This window comes from Botryllus schlosseri, chromosome 2 (assembly GCF_051294905.1).
Source record: "Botryllus schlosseri isolate E-star chromosome 2, Bs_hap1, whole genome shotgun sequence".
NCBI lineage: Eukaryota > Metazoa > Chordata > Ascidiacea > Stolidobranchia > Styelidae > Botryllus > Botryllus schlosseri.
This window is the reverse complement of record NC_137237.1, coordinates 16,856,954-16,883,869: the sequence shown is the minus strand read 5'-3', so window position 1 is coordinate 16,883,869 and position 26,916 is coordinate 16,856,954. Positions and strand designations below refer to the sequence as shown.

The 26,916-nt window shown below is 39.6% G+C and overlaps 3 protein-coding genes across 3 annotated transcripts; 1 reads left to right on the top strand and 2 right to left on the bottom strand.

The window, feature by feature from the left end:
* Positions 1-10: 10 nt before the first annotated feature.
* LOC145433868 (cytochrome b-c1 complex subunit Rieske, mitochondrial-like) lies at positions 11-1,218 on the bottom strand. Its single transcript, XM_080311122.1, has one exon. The coding sequence runs from the start codon at positions 1,100-1,102 to the stop codon at positions 299-301; it is 804 nt and encodes a 267-aa protein (XP_080167248.1). The 5' UTR covers positions 1,103-1,218; the 3' UTR covers positions 11-298.
* A 4,515-nt stretch (positions 1,219-5,733) lies between these two features.
* On the top strand, positions 5,734-20,912 carry LOC145433865 (ATP-dependent DNA helicase DDX11-like). The gene is made up of 20 exons (XM_080311119.1): positions 5,734-5,976; positions 6,613-6,713; positions 7,330-7,533; positions 8,229-8,301; positions 8,388-8,515; positions 11,812-11,899; positions 11,960-12,097; positions 12,532-12,694; positions 12,803-12,962; positions 13,021-13,189; positions 13,260-13,372; positions 13,667-13,805; positions 14,196-14,431; positions 16,492-16,710; positions 17,393-17,542; positions 18,279-18,378; positions 18,602-18,756; positions 19,304-19,398; positions 19,958-20,093; positions 20,711-20,912. Exons 1-20 carry the CDS (start codon positions 5,856-5,858, stop codon positions 20,732-20,734), a joined length of 2,712 nt encoding a protein of 903 aa, XP_080167245.1. The 5' UTR covers positions 5,734-5,855; the 3' UTR covers positions 20,735-20,912.
* LOC145433864 (cilia- and flagella-associated protein 410-like) lies at positions 20,808-25,772 on the bottom strand. Its single transcript, XM_080311118.1, has 8 exons — positions 25,573-25,772; positions 25,476-25,494; positions 25,297-25,343; positions 25,109-25,234; positions 24,948-25,054; positions 22,587-22,800; positions 21,728-21,944; positions 20,808-21,161 (listed from the first exon to the last, which is right to left on the bottom strand). Exons 1-8 carry the CDS (start codon positions 25,650-25,652, stop codon positions 21,078-21,080), a joined length of 894 nt encoding a protein of 297 aa, XP_080167244.1. The 5' UTR covers positions 25,653-25,772; the 3' UTR covers positions 20,808-21,077.
* Positions 25,773-26,916: the final 1,144 nt, after the last annotated feature.

Genomic DNA, 26,916 nt, shown 5'->3' with positions numbered 1-26,916 from the left:
TAAGACTATATCTGCAATGTATACATATATATTTCAACATCACAAAATTGTTATCGGTCAATCGCAATATAACAATGCGAATGGACATTGAATTTCGCCAGTGTTTTTTAACAAGAGAGGGAGATCATAGCGTAAAATGCATGAAAATCAACTGTGTAAATGAATTCAAACCATATCCAAACATGAAATATTTCATGTCAATGAAATCGATGGCCAAATTTTTCAGACCGACATAAATACCAATTTCAGTCATGCCAATTAAACATTTTTCTAAACAGCACTATTAAACAGGCAAACATTAACCGACTTTGAGGATTTCATCGTTCATAATGCTGTATTCCGGGACTTCTAAATTTAAGGGGGCCGGACCTTTTCGAATTCGGCCAGACGCGTCATAATGCGACCCATGACACGGACAATAATAACCACCAAAATCTCCAGCATTCGCAATAGGCACGCATCCCAAATGCGTACAAACACCGATAACTACGAGAAAGTTAGGCAATTGAACTCTTTCCGAATCGTGCTGTGGATCTCTCAATTCGCCAAGAGCGACCGATCTCTCCTGTTCGATTTCCTCCGGTGTCCTGTGCCGCACAAACAACGGTTTTCCTCTCCATTTGAAAGTAACGCTTTTTCCTTCTGGGACATCAGACATCGGGATTTCGATCGACGCCAGAGCTAAGACATCCGCGGATGCACTCATAGACTTCAAGAAGGTGGTGACAATATTTTTGGCAGCATACGCGCCTCCCATCCATAGTCCGGCGGAAACAGCGTAATTAAACGTCTTCGTTCTGAGCTTCCTTTCGTCTTCTTGCTGACGGAAATTTTTGCCAGTCTCCTGTTTCGCCACTCTGTAAGCGCTGTAATCGGGCACGGTGATATCGGAATGGGCGTATCTTACAGAGGAAGATCCGAACATCGAAACGGTTGCGCTTGGTATTCCTGTCGGCATTGATGACTTGGGTTTTACCGGGACGACATCGGGGATATTTGCCTTCAAGACCGCCGGTGCAGCTAAGGGCTTACGGGCGATTACTTGAACGGTATGCGACAGACCTGAGTTGGTGGCGACCACCCTGCTGATGTGAGGAAGCATTTTTTATCGGTAGTTTGCTATATTGTACTGAGGAAACACTTTACATCTGCGGCCAACTAACGAACCCTGTTCGACGACACCGGTCAAGAGATCAGCAAGCAGAACGTAGGTTCTGTCAGCCACCTAGTGATGACCTCTTTGGTGTATTTGAAGGTATCATAGAATCAGTATGGCGACTGTGGTCAATAGATATTCAATACTATTACTATTACTATTCAATAAAATATCGAATAACGCAGGGTTACCACATGTCCTTATGTAGTAGGATTTGTCCTCCTTTTTCAGGAAATGTAAAATGTCCTGTGTTCATCATCATAATCATTGGTCTATTAGCAATTTTATCAGTTCAATACACCACAAAATGCGATACAATGAAAGGATAGGGAAGGTGTCGAAGCGACTTGGAGTAGTTTATGGAATCAGACACCCACCTTGGCCTAGGCAATGTAAAGAGGAGGCATGCACACTGAATGAAACGTAAAAGATGATAGTAGAGAAAAGGCAAGCGACAAAAATGGGGTTGAATGTCATGGAAGGCGAGTTCGATAGGTCAGGTCGTGGTCCGGTAATCTTGAGGATGGACTAGTATTCATGTAGTAGTAATTGTTTGTATTTTGACTTGAATGTGGACAAGCTCGTCGACTGACGGATGGCCTGCGGGATACTGTTCCAAACGTCAGGATCGGCATATTTGATAGTGCGATGATTTTTTTCTGTCTATCATATGATATTTGGACGACGTGGACGCGCGTGTATTGTACTTGTGCGCTTTTGATCCCGAGGTAAAGAAGTCATTGAACTATTCGGGGCAATGACCGCAGTGGAACTGATACATAAACTTGGCGATTTCAAGTTTCCGCACATCTTCTATGTTTAGAACACCGAATATCTTCAGCAGCGACTTTACAGCTTCGAGAGCCAGGCGATCGTACAGAAACAACTAAAAATGGCGAAATCTAAATGGAAAACCGGATTTGGATAGCAAGGTTGACTAAAAAATTCGCCAACGGGTAGGGTTACCATATTTCGGAAATCTGAAAAGAGGACACTTTTCCGGAATTTTGAGACTCGAAAAACCGGAGGAACATCCTGAAAGAATGGTAATTTTTTCCCACTTCGTGGTCGGTTGACTAAGAAAAAGGTTTTCTTTCCGGCTTAACTCCCTAAATACCCGTCGCAGCGTACTTCGGTGCTGATTTACGGTATATAAGTCGATTTCAAAAAAGTCAAAAAGAGGACCAATCCTCTTAAAAGATGACGTATGGTAGCCTAACCCTACCAACGGGTCGTTCCGGAGTGTAATCGCAAGAATCAATCAATCAACGGGTCATTCGGAAGTGTAATCGCAAAAATCGCAAGAATCAATTGATGTGTAGATTCTTGCAATTCTACTCCCGAATGACCGCGAGCTTAAGAATTCAAGTATCGAGATTTACCTGTAGCCTATGTCTTGTAACTGATTTATTGTTTTATATTGCAATTTCGTCTTTCATTTATTCTCGTGGAAGTCATATTTTGAATACTTTGAGCATTTTTGAGTCGTTTACAGCACTGCTGTAAACTGCTTCGGGCCCTATACATGAAATTTCGACGTGTCTAAGTAGGTAGGCTTATGTAGGGTTATCATATTTTGATATTCGAAAAAGACGGCAATTACAAATCACACAAGGTAAGTAGCATTTATTATACGGGGGATTTGGAAATTTCACTGCTATGCTCTCATCATTCATTGATCACCACCAAGCTAAATTTCTTGCACAAATAATTCGAAAATCCAATGACAGTGTCGTGAAGTCAATAACCTTTCAAGATGAAACGAGAACGAAGAGGAAGACCGTATGCAACGCTGATATGTCTTTAAGAGGAACGACATAGACATCAGGACCAGTGATGAGCGGATATTGCTTTCTGAGAATCCGAATCCGTGCGACATCGCGAGTTCCTGAGAAACTATCCGTCCGAATTCGAACAATCTCAACCAAAAATCCATGCGAATCCGAATAATCTGCATCGATTAACTTTTCCGATGATTCATGTATTTGTACATCTGGGCAGAGTCGTCATTACAAAGGCTAAGGTTAGGGTAAGCTGATTTATATTTACTTGGCCATTGACAGAACAAATTTATAGTGCTAGCAGTCTTAATAGAATGAGTTTACTGTCCGTGCTTGGTTGTTGAGCGGAAGAATATTTCTTTTGACTTGAAATTAAAATCAAAATTACGTCTGGTAATCCAAAAATATCCGAAGCAGAAGTTACAACTATCCGAAAAAAAGTATGTAATAGAATCCGAATCCGATCCGACTGTCTCAAAATTGTCTCAAAATCCAGACCCAAAACTCTATCCGAGTCCGTCAAATGCTCATCACTGATCAGAATAATCTCGAACACAGCACTTTCACGCGTTAGAAATTGAAATCTGCAATGATCTCTGTTTTCGATGGATATAGGCCTACTTCCATCATCTCGGTGATGGTGCTCTTAGTCTGAACGCAGACAGAGCTAGACCTATATATATGTCCAGAGGCGGTCAAAGTAGTCAAAAAAGCTACTCAAGTAGAAGTAGATGTAGCGGAGAAAAAATCTACTCAAGTACCAGTAGGAGTACTTCTTCCATAAGCAACCTAAAACTACTTGACGTAGTAGTAGAATTGACTGACTTTAAATCTACTCAAGTTAGGAAGTAGTTTTGAAAACACTCTTAATTCGTTCGCATGGACTGTCAATAGCTGCAAATTGAGATATACGGAAGGTGCAGATAGCTTGATTCGTATTGATGCATCCCAGAAGGTATCAATTTTCGACAGAATAAGCATTCTTTCGCATCGTGGGATGCAAACTATAGTATTGATATGAAAATGCGTTACCTATAAACCCTTTGTTCACTAGAATACCCCGTTTTAGAGAATATCATGGCATGGTATGCCCTGTCCCATATTATAATGCCCCACGTTTAGGCGAAGAGCAATACGGAGAAGTTGTATCGGATACGGTTTCAACTCTTTGCGCGATTAGTATACGTTGATAACAAATATTGTGGATCGTAAAATTTATATTTAGTGTAGATTTATTTTCTGAAAATAGAGGCATTACTGCACTTGTTTTTATGTTTCAACATGTATGTTCTGCAGAAGAAAGAACTGAAAGTAATTAGAACTCAAAGTATGATACTCGGAATTGAAAGTGAAATATAAATACCACTTCTAAAAAGCGGAAAATATATTTCATGTCTTTCGTCACTAAAGCTTCCAAGGTGATCTGCTAAAACAAGTGTAACGCTAAAAAAATCCGGATTCTCCAGATTAGCAGGACGCATCATGGCTGCTAGATTACGATATGATAGGTATAATTGCTAGATAGCGAAACAGTAGTTTCATATCCCATGGTGGGCCATATTTACTGTGATGAAAAATTTGACATGGGCGACAATGCGGTGTGAGCGTAATCAAGCAATCCAGTACCTAAATGATATTCACTGATACTTACGTGAAAACATATTTGCCACTCCATAACTACAGTGCGCGAAGCGCAACAAAATTTCTGGGCTACTTGACTTTTACGAATATTAAATGTTGGTACTCCGTGAAAACAGTCCCGAAATTTCTCAGGCTATCTTTCGTATTGGGGGATAAAACTACTTCTACTTGAGAAACTGAAAATAGCGAAAAGTATAAGTAATAAGTATAGATCACAAAATATTACGCAGTGGAAGTAGAAGTAGAGAAAATCAGATCTACTCGAATAAGTACCAGAAGTAGAGGAAAACTAGTTGAGTACTTCCAAAAAGTAGAAGTATACTTCGTTACTGACCACCTCTGTATGCTCCTCATATTTACGTGCTTTAAGTCAGGGGTTGAATACGGCCCGCGAGAACGTTTTGTTGTGCGAAAGCATAAGTACAACAATAATTTTATTCAAAGATTTTGAAATAAGATTTTTTTTCGTGCCAAGCGTAATTCAAATTTTGACGATGGTGTTGGTAAATGTCATTCTGTAAGGTACCGTCAAATAAGGCCTGCCTACTTGGAAAGACATTGAATACCCCTATTAGCGATGCTGTGGCCCGCGACGTCATCAAAACTAGGAGTTTTGCTCGCGGGCAAATTTGAGTTTGAGACCCCTGCTCTAGGCCAAGTGAGTAGTATCAGTTTATTAATATTTTCATCGTTTCAAAACACCACAAAACTGCGATACAATGAAAAGATAGGAAGGTGTCGAAACGATTTGGAGTAGTCTTTGAAATCAGACACCCACCTTGGCCTAGGCGAAGTAGAGAAGAGGCATTCATACTGAATCAGAAAGTAAAGCAGATAATATAAAAGACAAGCGACAAAACGAGGTGACATGTGGCGGACGGCGAGATCGATATGTTAGGTCGCGGTCCGGTAATCCTGAAGGCTGACTAGTAGTGTTCTATAAAAAGACGACTTCAAGTCGTTTCGAAACCCTTTTATATTTTTAATCCGTCACAAACTTCTGATATTGTGATTTGATGATAACTTCAATAAAATGACCCTAACTCTGACCAATGATATCATTGCTCTGACCCCTGATCCCTAAAATCCACTGAGTGACAGTTGTCGCGCGGGAAATTTCAAAGTCTCACAAAGGGGGATTCCCATATATTTGCAAATAGCACTCCATGTATCCCACAGATTGTGAGTTGTGCGAAAAGGTAAGACAGCGAAGCGAATCGTGTTTGTCTTCGCTGTTGTATAGTACGCGTTGTGCTCACTATACCTAGTTATAGGCCATGGAGTCTCCGGAGGAGTTTCCTTTTCCATTCGTTCCATATAAAATACAAATAGATTTCATGAAAAATCTTTATCAAGCTCTGGAGAATGGAAAGATTGGTATATTTGAAAGTCCCACAGGTATGAAACTTGAAACTACCATATTCCTCACTTTCCTGAAGCGAGTAAGTTTGCATGTTCCAGCTGTTCACAATTTACAGATATGCAGTAGTGATGATGCTGACATCTTCAACGTTATATAATTTGTCTGGTATCAGGTTTTGTTATTTTACGGTACGATGTTGCGGTATTTGGCACCGTTTTACAATATACAGTATCAGGGATATCTAGAACTTCTAGATATCCCTGTACAGTATACTGTTGTTTCGTTTTTCATAGCGTATGATCCATTCATGACGGATGCATCTGTATCGCTGCTTGAATTTGAGCTGCTAATGATACAAATTGAAGCATAATCTTAATCATAACTGAGGCAAAATTCAAGTGTTTTGAATCCCCTTTGAAATCTTTAGAATGATCAGCTAACTATAGGCTACCATGATTAATGTGCCGGTGTGAACCTTACAGTGTGTATGCAGACAGAGTATTTGTCATCTTGCTGGAATAAAATATGAAACATGATTGATTGCTATGAGTATTTTATTTTCAGAAACATGATTGATAAAAATTTGGAAATTGTTCAACTGTTGTAATTGATTTATATTATTGCCTGATTTATGAGTATTTCTATAGAACTACTCTAAGCCTGTATTTCAGGTACGGGGAAGTCCATGAGTCTTATCTGTGGAACACTTACGTGGCTACGAGATTATGAGAGAAATCGCAAAGAACGATTGAAGCAGCAAACCACTGCCGAGGTATTTATGGAAAATTTCATTAGCGGGCTAGTTTTGAATCACAGCTATCGACTGAAATTGCTGACAGCTTGTTATAATAGGGTACGGGAGAAACAGAACCACAAATCATATTACCTACACTTTATTAAGTTACAACCGACCTTTCCAAGTGAGGCTTCAATACTAGTTTATGTCTAGTTGATAAGGCTATCTGTGCAAGTCTAGCTTTTATATAACGGTATATTATACAATTCAATGAGCTCCACAAAAGACTTGCATGCATGTTGTAATTTGACCAGCAACATTTAATGTTGGACATCTGAAATAGCACATAGATTTCAGAGGTTCCGAATACGTCGTGATTTATTTATAATTTTTAGTTGGCAGACTACTGCTTCGTCGCTCTTATTATATTGCAGTTCCACATGATTGTATCAAGGACTTCTGGCGACTTGAACAGTGGGCATGTCTGTCACGCAATTGTAAAATTGTTCACACAGTTGTAGACTACTCAATGCAGGAATATATGCAGTGATGAAGACTTGAATTAAGATTTCAGATGCGTCTTTGCTTGCTGTCTAATAGTTAAATAGAATTAGACCAGCAAAAAAGTATTAATTAAATTTTGCTGTTCAAGATGGAAGTGAAATCGGAACAAACGGAAACCGATTGGATGTCAGAGTTCTTTCAGAAACGAGACAATCAAGACGAACAATTAAAAGCGAAAAAACTTCTTGAAGATATTGCTCGCCGAGAAGAAAAACTGAAAAAGATCATCGAAAAGTCGAGTGTGGATTCTCTTGAGCCGTCAAGAAAACGCGCCAAATATTCTGATTTGCGGGTAGATATTTGCTCTTGTCCATAGATATTACGTCGTCTTCAGTATATTGTTTGTAATTTCCAGCTCGTAGTGATACTCTTCTCAAGTGTTGCTACCAGAAGTGGTCAGTAACAAAGTACTTTTACTTTTCCGAGGACTCAAGTACCTTTTGAAAACTTGAATCACTTACTCAATGGTCTTGTGGTTATGTTTTTGGACTACATCCACTTCTATGTGGAGCAATTGTTTGGGCAAAACTTACTTACCTTTTACAACTTGGAGTTTGAAAAGTTGAAATACTTTATCTTTAGTATTAGCCGTTACCCTGAGTTTTAGCGTAAGCAACTCCTGTATCGAGGTGACTAAATATATATTTGAATATTGTACCTTTGTGTAGAGTGTAGTGTCATTAGGCGTTTTGCATTAGTCACAAAGAATCATATTTGATTTGTTACTTCCACTTGAAGTAGGCTTAGTTTTCACTAAAGTAAAAACTTGAGACATTACTGTTAGTTCAGTAGCAACGCTGACTAGTTTGACTGCCTCTGCTCGCCACTGTAGTAGCAGATGTGATAGCGTCCAAGGCCAACAAAATGAATGTAATTCAAGAAAATGAGTGGATTTTTGAAGAAGATGAGCATTTCAAATATTTGCATCTGGCAGTCCGACTTCTGGAAAAAGTTGTCTGAAAGTCTTTACCTTTTCATTGCATTTAGAAGGAAGACAGAACATTATTGCTTCTTGAACAAGCAAAACGCGAGCTTGATCGACGGGACAACGATCCATCAGGTAACATTGGTATGCAGCCTTACAGAAAGTACCGAAGATGTTGTCCTACGTGTTTGAATTCTGTTTTAATTCTGTTGCTCACGTAGGGTGTTGCGACAATGAAGCGGACCTCGATTTGTTGCTGGCAGATTATGAAAGTGACGATGAAAGTAGTGCCACGTCTCGTCATGCATGTGTCGACAACGAAGAAGATGCAGATGATACAGTCATTCGAGTTAGTAAAAATATCGATGGAAAGTCGCAACGTAATTTTGTCACTCCGGTGATTTTATATGCACACTGAGCGCTGTTTTTACGCTGCAGTGTGGGCCTACGCCCTACGTACATCCGTAAATTTTCTTGTTTTAAATGCGGACCTCCATGGATTATATGGTAACTCATTGTTGAGTGTTTACGTTATTGCCTGCCCGATTTGGATTCGATAAAACTGGATTTGAAGATTTTGGCCAGACTTGGATAGAATTTGGAATTACGATACTCTAAGCCGGGTTTGGAATTGACATTTTGCAGGCATTTTATTAAAATTTACAGTTTTCGTGTGACTTCTTAGTAGTAATAATAATAATAATGGTGTGGTGAACTGGCGCACAAAGATGAAATTAAAAAATTGGACACAAAGACAAGAAAACTGATGACAATGCACCACATGCATCACCCAAAATCTGATACACAAAGACTGTACATCCCCAGAAAAAAAGGTGGTCGAGGACTACAAGAAATTGAACAAACTTTCAAAACAGAAATCATCGGCTTGTCACAGTACATCAACAACAGCGATAACATTTACTGCAAACTCATTGCACAGGAAGACAAACAGCGCAAAACAAAATCTCTGAGCTATCGTCACGACAAGTATGTCAGAGAAGTCAACATGGAAACAGCTAACCTGTACACTGCTGAAAACACCGTTGCCAAACCCACAACAATAGCAAAAGCAGCACGAGTTCAATACAAAAATGCTACGCTCAAAATGAGAGAAACGATATGGGAGTCGATGCCTCTTCATGGACAGCACAAGAAGTTAACTTCACAGCCCCATGTAGACGAGCTTTCATGGACCTGGCTATCCAGCTCTGGCCTGAAACCGGCAAGCGAAGGATTCATTTTCGCAGCACAAGACCAATCGTTTCCTACAAAATACTATCGCAAAAGAATTCTGAAGCAAAACACGGACGGCAAATGCAGAATGTGCCACAACTAAAATGAAACTGTAGCACATCTCATGTCCGGTTGTGGTGCACTTGCAGCTACCGAATACACATGGAGACACAATAGGATTGGTCACTACAGTCATCTTGAATTATGCAAACATTTTAACATCAACACTTCGACAAAAATTGGTATGACTACAACCCAGCACCAGTGACAGAAAACGACCAAGTAAAAATTCTGTGGGATGTACCAGTTACAATTGACCGCGAAATCAGGAGCAACCGCCCGGATATGATAATCAAACTAAAAAAGACTAGAGAATGCTTGTTCATTGAACTGGCTGTCCCAGCTGATCACAATATAATGCAAAAAGGATCAGAAAAACAGCCGAAATATGCAGACCTCAAAAGGGAATGCGAGAAAATGTGGAGATGCAAAATAAACATTGTACCGATAGTCATTGGGGCTACAGGGGTCGTAAGCAAAAAACTCATGAGACATATCCAACAGATTCCGGGTAACGTTCGATTTGACATGATCCAAAAGATCACGCTATTGGGCACTGTGCATATTCTTCGGAAGGCCTTGAATGCACCACTGGACTAAAATTACACTTGTGAATCACAGCATAATTTCTGTAATTTCGATTCTTCATTTTCAATCATCTCTACCTCTGCTCTGTAACCCTTGCCAATTCTTCATCTACTGCAGAGGTCTCAAACTCAAATGTGCTCGCGGGCCAGTTTTCCAGTTTTGATGAGGCCGCGGGCCGCAGCATTTATAGGGGTATTCTATGTCTTTCCAAGTAGGCCTTATTTGGCGTGAATGAATTGTCCTATTGAAAGTGAGCCGATTAAGCAGACTGACAGTAAACACACATCGTCAAAATGTGATTTACTCTTGTATCAATTTAGGCCTGGCACGAAAAGAATCATCACATTTATAACTATTTGAATAGAATTATTGTTGTACTTGATATATAACAATTATAAGATATAGACACCATATGGGCGGACAAATGTATGATGCCATCATAAAAGCTATCGGGTTATAATTTTGCAGCTACTATGAATATTTTGAATTTAACAGATTGATAATAGAGATTGATCTGAAATCAAAACATTTTTAGGTTGGGCATTGTAATTCCAATCCAGGATTCGGGTATACTTCTGATAAGTAGACTATTAATCTCATGGCCAAATATCTTCAAATATAGGAGCAGAAAAAATATAAATATAACTATGTTAATGAATGTGTCCTAATGATTGAAATGTCGGAACGCCGAACGGCCCATTGTTGTTACATCGTTGGAGCGTACCACTACGGTACTCGGTACCTTTAAGTGGCCTTAATAACATGGTTTAGCGACCAAAGATGTAACTAACAAGATTGCCAATGGTTGCCATAACTACTTGCTTAGTTAGCGAAATACCAAGCTGCGACGTTCTGATCTATTACTTTTTCCCTGATACGCGATTAGTTCGTTACGTCCATGGTTATAACAAATTCACTGCATTCCGAGTTACTCCCAGACCACTCGAGTCATTTTCATTTTGTATCGAGTTAGCCCGAATCTGAGTAATTCTAAGAAAGGTCGCGTCCAAGTCCAACTCACAAATTTCAGTCACGAATCGTCTAAGGGTCAGGTTTTGTCATCATGAATTGGAACTGTGGCGAAATAGTGAATCTTCCACCGCATGGTAGCGTTTCAGGCTTTCGGAGCAATTTAAGAGGGAATTTTCACTTTATAACCTGAAAAGATATATGTGACACTTATATATTGTCAAATTAATACAAATCTAAAATGACGTCGCGGGCCGCACAAAATGCTCTGGCGGGCCGCGTGTTTGAGACCTCTGATCTACTGCAATACTGTAATCTGACTTCTTCATGTATTGCATAGGAATAACAATTTGACTGTATTACTGAAATTTTAAAAATTTACTCCAATCTTGCCATTTGCCTTTGGGGGCAGGTTGCTTCCCGGATTATGTGTGTATTTACCAGTTCTACTGTGAATAAAGAATATAATAAAAAACTTAATTCAACAACTTGATAAAAATCTCAGTTTTTGCCGGATAAGGACTTGGATTTGAATCTGAAATCTAGAACATGATTTTGAGGTATAGTATCAAATCTGCTCATCTCTGGTCCACGCCTAATTTATGAATCTGAACTCTCGATGTTGTGTTGAATCTTGGAAATTTATGCACTTGAAGCTCTCTTACGATCGAATAATTATTTTTGTGTTCGCATCTTACTTAGTTTTATCACTTGCGTACCGGTTCCTAAAATGGGAGTTTGATATCTTTTTGCTGTATTTCTACTGTATCGAAGTTGGTTTGTTTTGTTTTGCAGGTATATTACTGCAGTCGGACGCATTCCCAATTGACTCAATTTATAAAGGAAATCCAAAAATCATCGTTCAATAACTCCGTGGCTGACGGTATGGATAACGCTAATAAAAAACAGTTGTGACGAGATATGAGCGCGATGTATTTCACAGAATTCTTTGTGACCGTCGCCGCACTTGCCTCGCGTCAGAGCCTTTGCATCAACGAATCTGTCAGGAGGCTAGCGTCCGTGCAACAAATGAACGATAGATGTTTGGATTTGCAGAAGAGCAATGAAGAGACAAAGACAGGCACGCTGCTCACTTATATCCATTGTTTAATTCAGCACTTTTGTTCAGCTATGAAACAACGTTAGCATTGAAGTCTACCTCGGATTTCTGAAATGTGTTTCAGTCATGGTGTCAGTGAACCCTGATGACCACATTCTGCGTTCTTCATATGTGCAGTTGAAATTATTTCTGTAAAATGTTTGACAATATTACTTTATGTTTATATCCTCTGTCTAAACATCTAAACACTGGATCTCACAATTACATTTCCTGTACCAAAATCAATCTTCATCTATGATCCAGATAGCAATAGTGCTTGAATAGATGATGGAATTTTTCATCACAGCCACCTTCGCTTCACAATCATGATCAACCATTAAGCTACTGAAAAAATCTTGTGATCTTTGTTTTCCATGTAATAATCATTGGTATATGACGATCTGCTTTCGCTGCAGTCAAAAGCAAGAAAATTAGTAAGAAGAAACAATCGTCATGTTGCTTCAAAAGCGCGAGTGCTATCGAGAATCTTAGCGATCAAATCATCGGTAAAATACAGGACATCGAAGAACTGGTCGGTCATGGAAAAGAAAGTAAAGCTTGTCCGTATTACGCAGCCAGGTAAACGCGAACTTGTAATAATTAATCTTTCTATTAGGTGCTGGCACTTACGTGGCTTGACTTTTCTGTTCTAATTGATGTAATTTGAATTAACGTTCGTTTTAACAGGCGCGCTGCCGCATTCGCGCAAATAATTGTAGTGCCTTATCAAATTCTGATGCATAGCGCCACAAGAAAGGCGTCCGGAATAAAATTAAAAGATTCCGTCGTTATCATCGATGAAGCGCACAACCTCGTTGACACGATCGCTAATATTCACAGCGTGGAGGTAACTAAAAATCAGTTCCTGACCGGCTTCAAGTTTGGATCGCTGGCTCCATTTTTAGGTCACTTTCTCCCAAGTTCAAAAAGCACACAACCAGCTGGAGCAGTACGTTCGCAAGTTCAGCAAAAGGTTGAAAGCGGAAAATTTGATGTACGTCAAAAGGATATTGTATATTTTGCGGAAATTTTTAGCGGCGATGGGGCTTGAGAAACGACACGCGCAGACTGCAGGTTGGTATGGTTCACGCTTGAAATATCTTGTAGTTTCTGTCTGGAAGTTTTGATCTCTTATGTTGCTTAGAAATTCAATGTTCAAAAGAACGCCTCCCCGGAACCACGGTAACGGAGACCTGTTTGATGAAGATCAATGATTTCCTCTTCAAAACCAATTTGGATAATTTGAACTTGTTCAAGGTAGGAATTTATGCAACTCGTCGGAATCTAATAACTAGACGGCCTACAGTGATCCAAGTGGATTGAAGACCATCGCACTTCACTGGTTGGGAGTAGGATCATCAGACTTGTGTTTCATAACATGATCCCGAAATTTGTACATTGCTGAAAACAAAATTCGTCTCTATACTTCTCTGTGGGTAAAAGTGTGAGACAATTTATTATTTATTATTGCTGTCAACGTTAAATGGAAAGGTATTCGTAGGAACTGTTGAGAAGTCAGCCCTATTGAAATATTTCTCATTCTGATGTTAGGTACTGCGCTATTGCGAAAGAAGTCTTATTTCCAAGAAATTGAATGGCTTCGTCGAGAGATACGCTGAGACGGGTGTTGTCAACTCCAAGAAAGAAAACACGTTGGTGTCCAACTTCTTGGCAAGTGCCAACGAAACAGGTGTGCATACATTAACTGAAAAATACCGCCCGGCGATATTTTCAGAGAATTTCCAATGAATTTTAACTGGTTGCTATTATTTCTAATATTGCCTTGTTTCTGTGAATGTATTTGTTGGGGATTGTGTATCGTAGATATATCATGACTATAACAATTAAAATAAAGGTTGCATTGCCTTCCATTATGACAGGTCTTTGTGCTCATTGTGTACAAACTCAATATTGGCATTATAATTGTAGCCTTGTACTCAAATCATAGGAACTATAGTACAGTTCTGTCGCGCAAAGAAATGCGTAAATGCTATACCAGGTGAAAATTGATGTGTCGTTGAAGTTTTTTGAAGTTGTCCAAGCTTGTTATCGAAGCCTTTCACAACAATGTTATTCACAGCAGATATCAAATCGCTTCCGGCAATGGCCGACGTTACTTCACAGTCGACAATGAGATCGCCTTTGATGCACATCGAAAGCTTTTTATTATCGCTGACGTCCGCCAATGATGACGGCAGAATTGCGGTAACCAGCGTAAAAAATTCGTCGGACGTTTCGCCTTCTCAGCTTCGAGGCGCCGCATCAATCAAGTTTTTGCTTCTGAATCCCGCCCAACATTTTAAAGATATAGTCGAGGTAAAGTGAGTTTACTGCTAGTTGCCGCGTAAGCATTGAATGTCTACCGACTCCTGTAGCGTGTTACATAGCAGTTACACCTTCAGATTTTGATATATCTGACAGTATTCTCTGAAGAGCTCGTCATTAATGACGCCTGTTACCCCATACTCCTCGATCAAATCTGCTTTTGGTTTTTCAAACTTCTTACCAAGGTTGTAACCAAATCACAAGGCTCCGAGTCACAAGTCAATCTCACATTTATAGTTTTGAGTCGAGTCATTTTCGATTCGCCACCGAGTCAAGTCCGAGTCCAAGTCAGAAATGAGGGTCGAGTCCGAGTCATTGTGTTGACTGCTCAGTAGGGCTCTTCAAAAATGACTTTTTTTCTCAAATCGTACTGGTTACTTGATAAAATTGTTAGGTTACCTAATTTAAGCCTACACACAAAATTTGGTTCAATTCCAGCTAGTAACCGCTTTGCTATAGGAGAAGAAAGTTCATATTTATTATATAAAAATAAACAATAAAAAATTTGAAAATTTTCTGTTCACCCCATGAAAGTGTTGGGCTGTCTATACAAACCATGCTCACCAAATTTGGTTCAATTCCAACCAGTGGAAGCGGAGATATTGCCGTCGAAAAATTTGGATTTGAATAAAATAGTATTTACGGTGACCGATTCTTTGTTTATTTATTATAGTCGTGCTCACCGTAAATACTATTTTATTCGAATCCAAAGTTTTCGACGGCAATAACTCCGCATCCACTGGTTGGAATTGAACCAAATTTGGTGAGGATCGTTTCTATAGACAGCCTAACACTTTCATGGGGTGAGCAGAAAATTTTCAAATTTTTTATTATTTATTTTTATATAATAATTAGAAACTTTCTTCTCCTATAGCAAAGCGGTTACTGGCTGGAATTGAACCAAATTTTGTGTGTAGGCTTAAATTAGGTAACCTAACAATTTTATCAAGTAGCCAGTACGATTTGAGAAAAAAAGTCATTTTTGAAGAGCCCTACTGCTCAGTTTTCAGTCGAAGTATTGTTCGACCCACTTTTTAGAACTCTGTTTGGTGATATTGAATAGTTCGCATTTATAATATACTAATTTTACTCACTTATGGTGTAGTTTATGGTCGCATTTCCAAGTACAAGTACCAATAGACGAAATCCCAACAGTGTGGTTATAATTTACTATTCTTCGAAATTACAATGAAATGTCGGTCTTGGCCGTCCGTGTCTCGAGTCATATGACTTGGTTCGAGTCGTGCGCAATGGCTCGAGTCCAAGTCGAATCAATCATTCAATGCACAGGTTGACTCGAGTCAAGTCATTTCCGTATTTTGAGAGAATGAATCTAGTCAGGGCAAGTCATTACAACCCTGCTTCTTACTTCAATATTTTTCAGGCCTCCATTTTCTGTTTCTTCTTCAAGTGGTTTGACATGTCTCGGAAATCACTAATACTTTGGGTTTCCATACGTCCTCTTTTAAGAGGATTAGTCCTCTTTTTTGACTTTTTTGAAAGCGTCCCCGGAGGACGCCCAAATGTCCTCTTTTTTGAGATTTTGTCCTCATTTTTGAGAATTTTGGTTAAATATAAGCTAAAACTGGACTGAGATGCAGGATATCACTACTCAAGTAACGTTCCAGCGGGCATTTCGGGAGTGGAGCTGGAGAGTTGACCTACTTTTTCTTAGTCAACCAACCACAACTTTTTCTTAGTCAACCAACCACAAAGTCGGGCAAAATTTTTACCATTTTTTCCGGATTTTACTCGGTTATGTATGCCTGAAAATTTTGAAAAAGTGTCCTCTTTTCAGATTTCCAAAATTTGGTAACCTTACATAACTTCATGTAATTGACTATAAAATTACAGTATTACTTTCACACAACATTCATAATTTACATCCTGAATTTGCTCTTAACACTTCCCAGCTTGCAGTAAGTAAATGCATCGTATTGGTCAGTCTCGTCCGTTTTTTCTCGCAGTCACACGAGGAATAAGGCATATTCTGGACACGAAGACCTGTTAGCAAAATACAGAGTTTAAATTGATTATGTTTGCAACTTCAGGATTGCAGGGCTGTGATCGTCGCGGGTGGAACCATGCAACCCTGTTCCAGTTTCATCAACCAGTTGCTAACTCCTCTTGCGGTGCGGGACGATAGAATATTTCAATTCTCGTGCGGTCACGTTATCGATAAAGATCAGTTGTTGCCGGTTACCCTGTCGCAGGGTCCGGCAGGTACGGAATTCGAATTCACGTTCGCGCAGAGGAAGAGCACAAAATTGGTGGGTAACGTCTGTTTGCTTTCTCAATAAATATGTGGCTGTTTCAAAGCTGGATCATGGGTGCATAACTGGAAGATTGGTTTCATCTCGACATCCATCCATTGCGAGAATGCATTTATCATAACTTTTCGGGTGTCTCTCATTGAGAGTTATCGGGACACGAAAGGCATTGAAACAGATTCAAAAGTGAAACCGACATTATGAGATATGATATAACAACTGAAATTACAAACCAGGAAATTAGCATTTGAAGAATGGAAACAACAAACTTTTATACAATATACCAGATACGAGCGGGTTCAATGTTTTCAAATATAGTACCTGGTCCGGGTTTGAAGTTCAAATCCTAGTGTCGGGTCGTGGGTAAGTCCGGTAACAACAGAAATTTTATTCTTAAGTCTCGTATAAATTGTAAATTGCTAATAAATTTATGTCATATGCCAAATCCAACTTGAAAAAAGTCCAAATTCGATCTAGCTACAGTTTTCTCAAATCCTAATTAATGCCATCCTTGCATACTTGTATGTTTGTCGTGCAAGACCAATTTCATGGTCCGTAATTATGCTTGTTATGTTGTACTGTACCCGTTAGTGTGCCTATAACTCTCGAAAAGAGGCACTCAAGTAATAAAGGTAATGGCTGTCGCGATGAAAGAAATATGTATAAAATATATTTGTCGTAGATCGACGAACTCGGACGGTCTCTGTGCAACTTGTGCAACGTAATCCCGGGCGGCATCGTTTGTTTCTTTCCGTCTTACGATTACGAGAGCGTGGTCTACGCTCGATGGGGTGCGACTGGAATTTTGAAGCAAATCGAGATGAAGAAAAAGGTATGTCTTGCACGGACTTGCCAAACTGGCATCGTTGTGGTGTTGTGGCAGATTCCTATCTCGCTTACTGGAGTATGCTCAATTGCTCATGTAGGGATGGCTCTCGTGGTTCTTGTACGTGTGAACACAAACTTTTGTAAGAGTTTGAGTACTAACATGAACATTTCAAACTCAAATTGCTTTTTGCCTTCATGGTTCGAGTATCGGTACAATTCTTGGCGATGATACTTGATTTAATTTGGATTTCTGTTCTCCTTTCTTGGTTCCATCATGATGTAGATCAGTAGTTTCCAACCTTTATGACTCATCGTCCCCTTATCAATCTCGACACAAATCCCCCCCTCCCCATATTTACGGATCCGAAAAAAAGAAAATATAAACGGGAAATATATTCTCTTAACTCTGATTGCTGGTGAATTGACTGAAAAAGGGTCATTTTTTTGACGTTAGGAAGAGTGATTTATGACACATGATATGGCTTTTCTGTTTCAACTCTCCAACTTTTATTGGAATCTATTCAAGGGCTCTCAGCCTGCCGCGTATGTTTACGATAATGACAACACAGCCCACAAGAAGTAATATTTTCCTGCTAGATTTAGTTGAAGAGGATAGAGTGAAAAGATATCTCGCAAAGGGCATTGCGCATTCCTTCAATACTTCCAAAAATAGATGTGCAGTTCACCTTTCAGATACAGGGATTTCACTATTCCGATAACTACATGCTTGAATTTTACAGATATTTCGAGAATCAAGGAAAAGTGGTCACGCTGACCGTGTTCTCGCGGAGTATTCCACTTCAATTCAAAGGACCAAAGCTATGAAATCTGGCTTAACTGGCAAGTGATTGGGCACGTGGAATCAAAACTCTTTTTTTAGAAAATCTTTCTGGCACACGTTGTTTCTAACTAGTGTAGAAAATATGTATGAATGCACTGTTTTGTGACGTGAAAATGACAAGGTCATGTCTGCTACTAAAGTATACGGAAGAATTGATTCTCTGAAGCGTATGGCTTTCCCCTGATCTAGGTGCGTTTCAAACACTGTAACTTTAATTTTCAGGAGCATTGCTGCTCAGCGTTGTCGGTGGCAAGATGAGCGAAGGCATAAACTTCTCTGACGATTTAGGCAGATGTATTGTTATGGTCGGTCTGCCTTATCCAAACTTGTACTCTGCGGAATTGAAAGAAAAAATGGCCTATTTAGACGCAAACATGGTGACTAACTTTTGATTTACTGTTACTAACGGTATTCAGCCCCTTGCATTTGAGAGGCTTCATCGGGATGATAGTCACTGGCAATGTTCCCTCTAAGCTGCGTACGTGCGCAAATGCGCAGTCCTGAAACGGTCTCTGCGCACAGAAGATCTAAGTTGCGCACAAAAAATCATATGTGATGACCGTTTTTTAGTCGTTACGCACTGTTGTCCAAGAGTTTGCGCAGTGAGTTGGTGAGTGTGCGCGGACCCGTAAAAAATTAGAGGGAACATTGGTCACTGGTCAGAATTGGACAGTATTGTCTTAAACAACGTCCGACTTTAGTTTTTTTACGTTGTCATGTATACTTCAGTATCATGTCGATTAATTTAAAGTTTAAAGCCATACACCTCGTGGAATTGTCGCTTTGTTCCGTACCTAGCTTGAATTCACAGAAATTACTTTGGTATCTATAAATTATCCGACGGAAATAGATTTTCCTTCGGTTCCCTGGAATATTTACGACAGGCACGTGTAAAGTTTCAACGAGTAGCCTACTTTTTCATAGCCCAACGTTGGTGCGAAGACCGCCGGGCAATCGTATTATGAGAACCTCTGCATGAAAGCCGTGAATCAATCCATCGGAAGAGCGATACGTCATAGGTAGGTATTGGCTTATATAACCATTAACCATGAGTTCATCATGGGGTGCTAAGTCTTAATATAACCAGAGGTCGTTGAACGAAGTACTCCTCTAGGTTTTGCTCACTTGCGCTACTTATTGAAGGGGTTATGTTTTAGACTACCGTACTTCTACTTATCGGTGTTCCAGGCTTACTTCTTGCAATTTTAATTAGGGAAGAAAGTAGTTGGGGGTATGGGTATGTGTAATTGTGTATACGTCATCTTTATGTGTGTCAATGTGCATTAGTCGTTACGATGCACTTGATTATTTTGGAAGTAGAAACCTCCGTTAACTGTTAAAAGTATCACTCTACCACATGTACTTTTTGAAATTACTTAATCAAGTTATTTTCTACTTACACACATAGTAGTTTTGACATGTCTTGTAAATTGCTACTTCTACTTGCGTACCAACACCAAGTAGTTTGACCACCTGTGGTTATCATTTTATCCTATCATAATGCAATACGTATCAGTATTACATAACACAAAACGGCCAACGGATTATTTAGCGAACAACCGATTATGAACATTTCAGACACGACTACGCTGCTATTGTTCTGGTGGACAAGAGGTATAATCGGTCTGACGTAAAGTCACAATTGCCAGGGTGGATATCTGACAAATTTAAACCGACAAAGGGATTTGGCGAAGTGTTTGGTGCAATTAGACAGGTATGCGCTGTTAATTCAAGACGCATATATGCTTGTCGATTATTTTCATAGTGGACTTGTTTTGCTTGAACAATATCATGAAGAGATTACGGAAAGGTCCCAAAACACCTCTAGTGCTTTGTTCACTGAAACCGCGAAATTGAAAAGGAACTTGGGGCTGGCAGAGGTGGCCAATTGATATTTCGGATAATTTGTTGACGTAATCGTCAAGAACAACTTTCAAAATTTCAGGACTTGGTACAACTTACCAAATTATATTCTGTCACCGTGATACAGGGGCCATACTGTGCAGTTTTTATCATCATTTCAGTTATAATCTATGCAACCACTACTTTCTACTTGACAAAATCTAAATCCGAGTAGTAGTTTGACTTCGAAAACTAAAAATCTTGAAGAAATAGTCATCACCTGCTGGAGTGCTTCAAACAAGAAGTTCTACCAAGTCTGGTATTACAATTGCGGGTGCTCTAGTTATGTAGTTTCATACTTTCTTAATTATGTTGATTAGTCTTCCGCTGTTGCTTCACTAAAAAGATAGGTAGTTGAAGGCTTATCAAACTCTAGTTCTGTCAGACACAAGTTACATGTACAGAAACCCTCATGCCGTTACTTTTCAGTTTTTTAAGACCAAGAAACCTTGACCGACGGAATCTTTCCCTAAAGCCCGAAGCAATTTGGACGGAATTCGAAAGTTGCGTGATGAACAAGCGTGTACAAGTTTGGTGTGGCCTTTATTAAGGAACTGGAAAAAATAAACAGTAACATCACAATGTTTCAAGCTACTTAAAAGATGCAAAATAAATATTTCATAGGCTATAACCCTCGTGGTACCGTAGACAGTAGAATACGTGTATTATCCAGTGTCGTAGCAGCGAATAGATGCAGATGTCATTGGTTTACAGCGCAGACATTTTATGTCTTTAACGTCGATGTCGCGTGGACATCAGACAGGCAGTTCGTGTTTGTAACAAGAATGTTGCGGCGTCAGGCCAGTTCAGAGGTCGATCGTTTGCATGGACTTGACTCATCTGTAGAGTTGGTATGTTTTGACGACGCTGATTGTGGTCTCTGTAAATTGAGAGATGACAGCTTTTTGAGCAAGAAGACTGAGGCAAGTGAGGCATTGTACAAAGAATAGTGCAAGTCCCTAGCGAAGCAATAGCATTTCTATTTAAAACACACCACAAGATACAATGAAAGGGTCGAAATGGTTTTTATGGTGTCAATATAACAGTTGTACCAGCTCGGCCATGTTTGGTCGCTTTTTTGACAATGGAACCCTGAGGGTAATTTCATCACTACCCTTCGTATATCCGATTCACCAACAGTGTTACGCGATCTGAAATAGCTATCAACCACTGTTTCGAAATATCAGTACGCAGTTATATTGTAGTCGTGTGAACCGTGAAATTTGTTAAGAGTATAGCGTTCAATTGCGTCAATATTATCGGTTTTGCATGAATCATAGATCCCTTCTCGGCACACTAGGTCATATATACCGGTACCTCCACACTGTCCTTGGTTCTAGAATCTAATGAGGTGTCACATTTCTGAGAATCACTCGAAACAAAATCGCCATTACATACTTTAACATTCTGATTCGATTTGGCAAAAATACAAGATGTTATACACACCGCTTCTTGTTCCAAAACGTAAAGCCGGCTGTTGATCGCATCGCGCAATGTCATGAGCGCCTCCTCGTCCATATCTCGGATTAAAGCGAGCGAGGCGGTCAACACGTGGATGCTGGTGGTCGTCTGTCCCATTGTACGTGACTCTGACAACGTCCTTTTGCCAGTCGATAACGTGACCGGAGGCAACGGCTTGAACCCAAGCTGTTTCCGTAATTCACTGTCAAAGAACAGTGATGTGTTGCCACGATGGTGTAACAAGCGATAACAATATCATTGGGAATGATAATATCCCGTTCGGATCATGACGGTACTGTTTTCCTTGAAACACTCGGCTAAGTACACACCGGATCAAGGTTCAAATCAAATAGAAGAGTTCAGACTAGCCCGGGCACGCCTTGAAAACATTGTAGTAAAGCGTCACAATGGACCACACACATAAAGTCCTGAATAAACATGTGACGATTAATAGTAAATACCCTGCACTTGAAAAAGCATATTCCCATCCACTTACGATGTAATAGAGCAACCAAAACAAAATAGCCCTGCCACTATAACACAAGTAGATAGCACGAAGACCTGCCTCATTACCGGCTGTACTAAAAAATCTGAAATCCGTATCGAGTACCGCGTAGGGCAATAATCCGAGGACAATGGCTTATAGTGGTTAAGATATTAGTGAAGGCGGGCTTTGTTTCAAAACAAAGAAACCAGGTGTCTGGTATCGGCACCAGTTTTACTGTTAGCAGATTTAAAGTTTAGTAAATATTACGACTTCGTGCCGTGGGACACTATTAAATTTACATACAAAAGTAACAGTAATGTTAATAGAAACTGCTATAGTAATTCCACCAGTACATACTTCGTTTCCTGTATGACTGAGCCAGGTAAACTGGCATTAACATCGGTGTCGGCCTCTGCTTTTTCGCAACTCTCGGTTTCGTCTTTCTCAATGTGATCGCCTTCACCGAGACTTATTTCACCGTCACATTCCTTGGTTACCTCCGGCGAATTATCTGACGTCTTAAGATCGTCTCCTTCAATTCTTGATCTTTTGAACTCTTCTTGTGTAATGACTTGATGAAAATAAAGAGTATGCAATAGTCCGGGAAAAGAAAATCGTGCCGGTCTAAGGGGATTCACTTCCGTGACATTGGCATAGTGAGACAAGGCTTCAATAAACCAACATCCTGTAGTAGTCATAAATTACTAGAGGGCCATGCCTGGTAATAGTTACAGCCCCGAGTAAAGGTTACCATTTTTCCTATGAATCAAAATAACCAAGACACGTGTGAAGCCTAGTATGTTTGGTTGAATCATGATTTGGAAGTCATGATTATATCTTCACATGTAAAATACTGTACGTAGAGCAGTAAATTGTACATTTATGGCCAAGTGGTGATATTGCTTGAAGATTAGTACAATCAGGTACCAAAAATCGATCATAGAATTCCTGCCAACTGAGTATAAGGTATTGATATTAATATTATTGCACAGTTTCTAGGCGATTTTCTGTGTAACATGGTGTTAATACTGGCAAAAGGATACTTTTGAAGAGATACTGTAAAAGGCCTTGAAATCTTTTAATCATTAATGAAGCAACAGTACTCAAATACATGGTGAAATTTATCACTAATGTTACCATGTGGTGATGTAGACTCGTGTTTCCCAAATGTTTTTCAGGTTGTGGCACATTGAAAAAATTATAAAACACTCATGTCACACTCACAAGGGAAGAAATGTTGCTTTAAATAATTATTTCACGTGTTAATGCGATGGAATGTTAATGCCGAACATATACCACTGAAACGAGGTTGCATTGCCGACAAACATGACTGCATTTTGTCAATTCCAAGCAGTCACCATGTTCACATTCATAGAGAAGTTGAGTTCAGTTAAGAGATACAGATGGCGCTATAATCTCGATTGAGGGATTTCACGATTTTGATGTCTTACAGCCAAACCTCGTTCATTTTTTTGCAGAAACAGCGTTTCGTAAATCAATGAGCAGTTCTTCCTCTACAGCAGTGGTTCTCAACCTTTTTTTAGACACGCCCCCCTTTTTGATATTGAAAAATTTCGCGCCCCCTTATCGTCATATCACAAAATTGAACTGGGATGCTAGCAACCCCAACAGATTGTTTGGTGGTATGGTCGGTTATGAATGTTGATGAGAGAATAAAAAATATGAAATTGGGTCTATATAGAGAGAAACACGCGTGTAATGGAGGTAAATCGTGCCAGGCGCGCAATTTTTTTTTCAGGTGACTGCTTCTTCGCGCCCCCCTTCAGATGTTTCACGCCCCCCAGGTTGAGAACCCCGGCTCTACAGAAAGATTGCTTCATTCATTGCTTCCGAATAGATGAACTTCCAATCTAACGTTCCCAACGTGAAATACTGGGAAGTAACGTTGCAGTGAAGCTGAAGTCCAAACAATGTGCACATGATTTACGGAATGAGTTCATGTTTCATGTATATGAGTTGATACATTACGAGTCGGAAACCCGTCAAAGACTTTCTTCGGGGCCTTGGCTTTCCACAACTTCAACCGTTGGTCTCTTAACATATTCATATGGACCTTCGAGGCTAGAATTCAGACTGTCCAATTGGTCAAACATTTCAGAAAGAAACTTTTACCCAGCTAGAACGCTTTCAAGTCGTATACAGTACGCTTGTCCGGATTTTTTATTTTAAATATTAATACGGTTCCTTTCAAAAAGATTTGTGGCACTCCTGATAATCTGTGGCGGTTCACAGTTTGGTAATCACTGCTGTAGACGATTATGTCTGTATGATCACAACATTAACGAAAATCTACTGAAAAGGACAACACATACCATATACCCAAAGTTTATGTAATCCTACAACATGAAACATTAGTTGGCCATAACTTATCTCCATATCTGATCAGTAACTTAGTAAATTTCAAAGTCTCAATCAAATATAATGGGAGTAATATTGCACCGTATCCATGTTCTGCTAAACTTTGAAGAGCACAAGCCTCTTCAGAACGAAACTGGGTACCGGTATAGACTCCATATAGTTAGTGAGAATTCATATTCGGACATATCAGACTATATTTGAAACAGAGAGCATAATGGATTGCAACATTTGAGATGAATGCTTGAAATGAATTTATCCGTGTTTATGATCAAGCATACACGAAATAGATTAATTGAAACAAGAATACAGAGGTGACTGATTTACGGATTGCAGACATACCGACATTGTCAAGTTTCGTTAGTGACGGTAGGGCTTTGATAACAGTCATGCGATATTTATCTTCGGAGACCTCTTTGCAGCATGGATTCCCAGAGAGCCATAGAACCCTGTGAACACGGTTAGCAATATTTCAACGAGCTCCAACGAAAATATCACTTTACCTCAAGTTTGGCAAGCTTCTCAAGTGTAGCACTTCTTCAAGACTTTTAATGGAATTTCGACGAAGGTAAAGCTCTCTCAGACTGGAGCATTTTGCAAATGCTTCCAAGCTGTCTATACAGTTTGTACTAGAGATGAAAAGATTGATAATTACATTGACATTCATGTTCACGACATAAGTATAACCTACCTGGCACTGATGACTTCCACATTTTCCAATTCGGACACCATAGACACCTGGAAGTTCGGAAATTAATCAATTCTGGAAAATTATGTCTTACAAAGAAAGTATTCAATACTATGGTACTAAAACTACAAACAACACTATAAAGTTTTATAGGATTTATATATCAGGAGACAAATACTCACATCAGTCAGCTTTGAATTCCTGAAATTGGTAAAATAAAGTTTACTGTTCGAATTATTAACGGCGAATGATTGTGATAAAAATTTACCAATAACTTACCAACAATTCAACTTTTTAACAGATTCGAGGCTATGAGAGCGTGCTCGTCGAAGTACAACTTCTTTCGTTAACTTCACCATGATTAGACTGCAATTTATTTAGTGCATGAATAGCTAACGGTAACTCCGCTCATACACCACGGTAACAACAATGTTAATGCGGACAACTTCAAAATATCGGAATCTGAACGAAGCCCAATATTTTTGTTTATCCTGGCTACGGATCGCCGAATAGATACGCACTCGAAATTGTAGTAACGCACATGAGGCGGTTATTAGAAACGAGAAGAAGGAAAGGACGTACTTCATTTTTTGTCCTTGATGTTTTTTGCGGCATAAACACCACTCATTATACAGATACACACGATCTGCGCATATGCATATCACGAGTGCATGACGTGCATATGCCGCTAGACAAGGAAGATGCAGATACAGCCTTGTACGGCTTTCTAAAGTCTTGCTCCACCCCTCCATGCTATCCCAGTAATGCATGAGCGCCAAGCAGGGAAGTCATGGATACCAGTGTTACTAATCAGATCTTTGGTCTGACCCGGCCGGGGATCGAACCCACGACCTACCGATCAAGAACCCGGACGCTTAACCATTAGGCTATCTTGTCGGATAGCGGGACATATTCTTTCTTTTTATGCAGTTAGTTTCAGAATACCGAATTATTATTATCACGAAAACTATTACATAAAAAGATGTCTATTGAATGACACTAACAAGCCGTGTGCTAGCGTGTATCAAAAAAGAATTATCTTCCCCGTTACAGGCGCTACTAGTGGTTCTCAACCTTTTCGTCTTCGCGGACTCCTTTTGCACGTTCAGCTTAACTATCACGCAATCGTCATCTGTCTGAAGTTCGGGTTACCATATTTTGGAAATCTAAAAAGAGGACCCTTTTTCAGAATTTTCAGACTTGCAAAACCGGAGTAGAATTCTCAAACAATGCTAAATTTTTCCCACTTTATGGTCGGTTGACTAAAAAAAAGGTCAACTTCCTCGCTCGGTGCCCAAAATAGTTTTTTGCTTCACGTTGTCGGGTGGTCGACTAGAAAAAAAAGGTCAACTTTCCACTCGGCTCCCGAAATACCCGCCGGAGCGTCACTTCGGTGCTAATTTACGGCATCTCAGTCGAATTTCGTTATAAATATGACCAAAATTCTCAAAAAAGAGGACAAAATCTCAAAAAAGAGGACAAAAGGGCGTCCTCCGAGGACACTTTCAAAAAAAAGTCAAAACAGAGGACAAATCCTCTTAAAAGAGGACGTATGGTAACGCTATCTTACGTGTAAGTTAGTGATAAACAGCCATAAAATCACTTTTCTCGGATATAACGCCA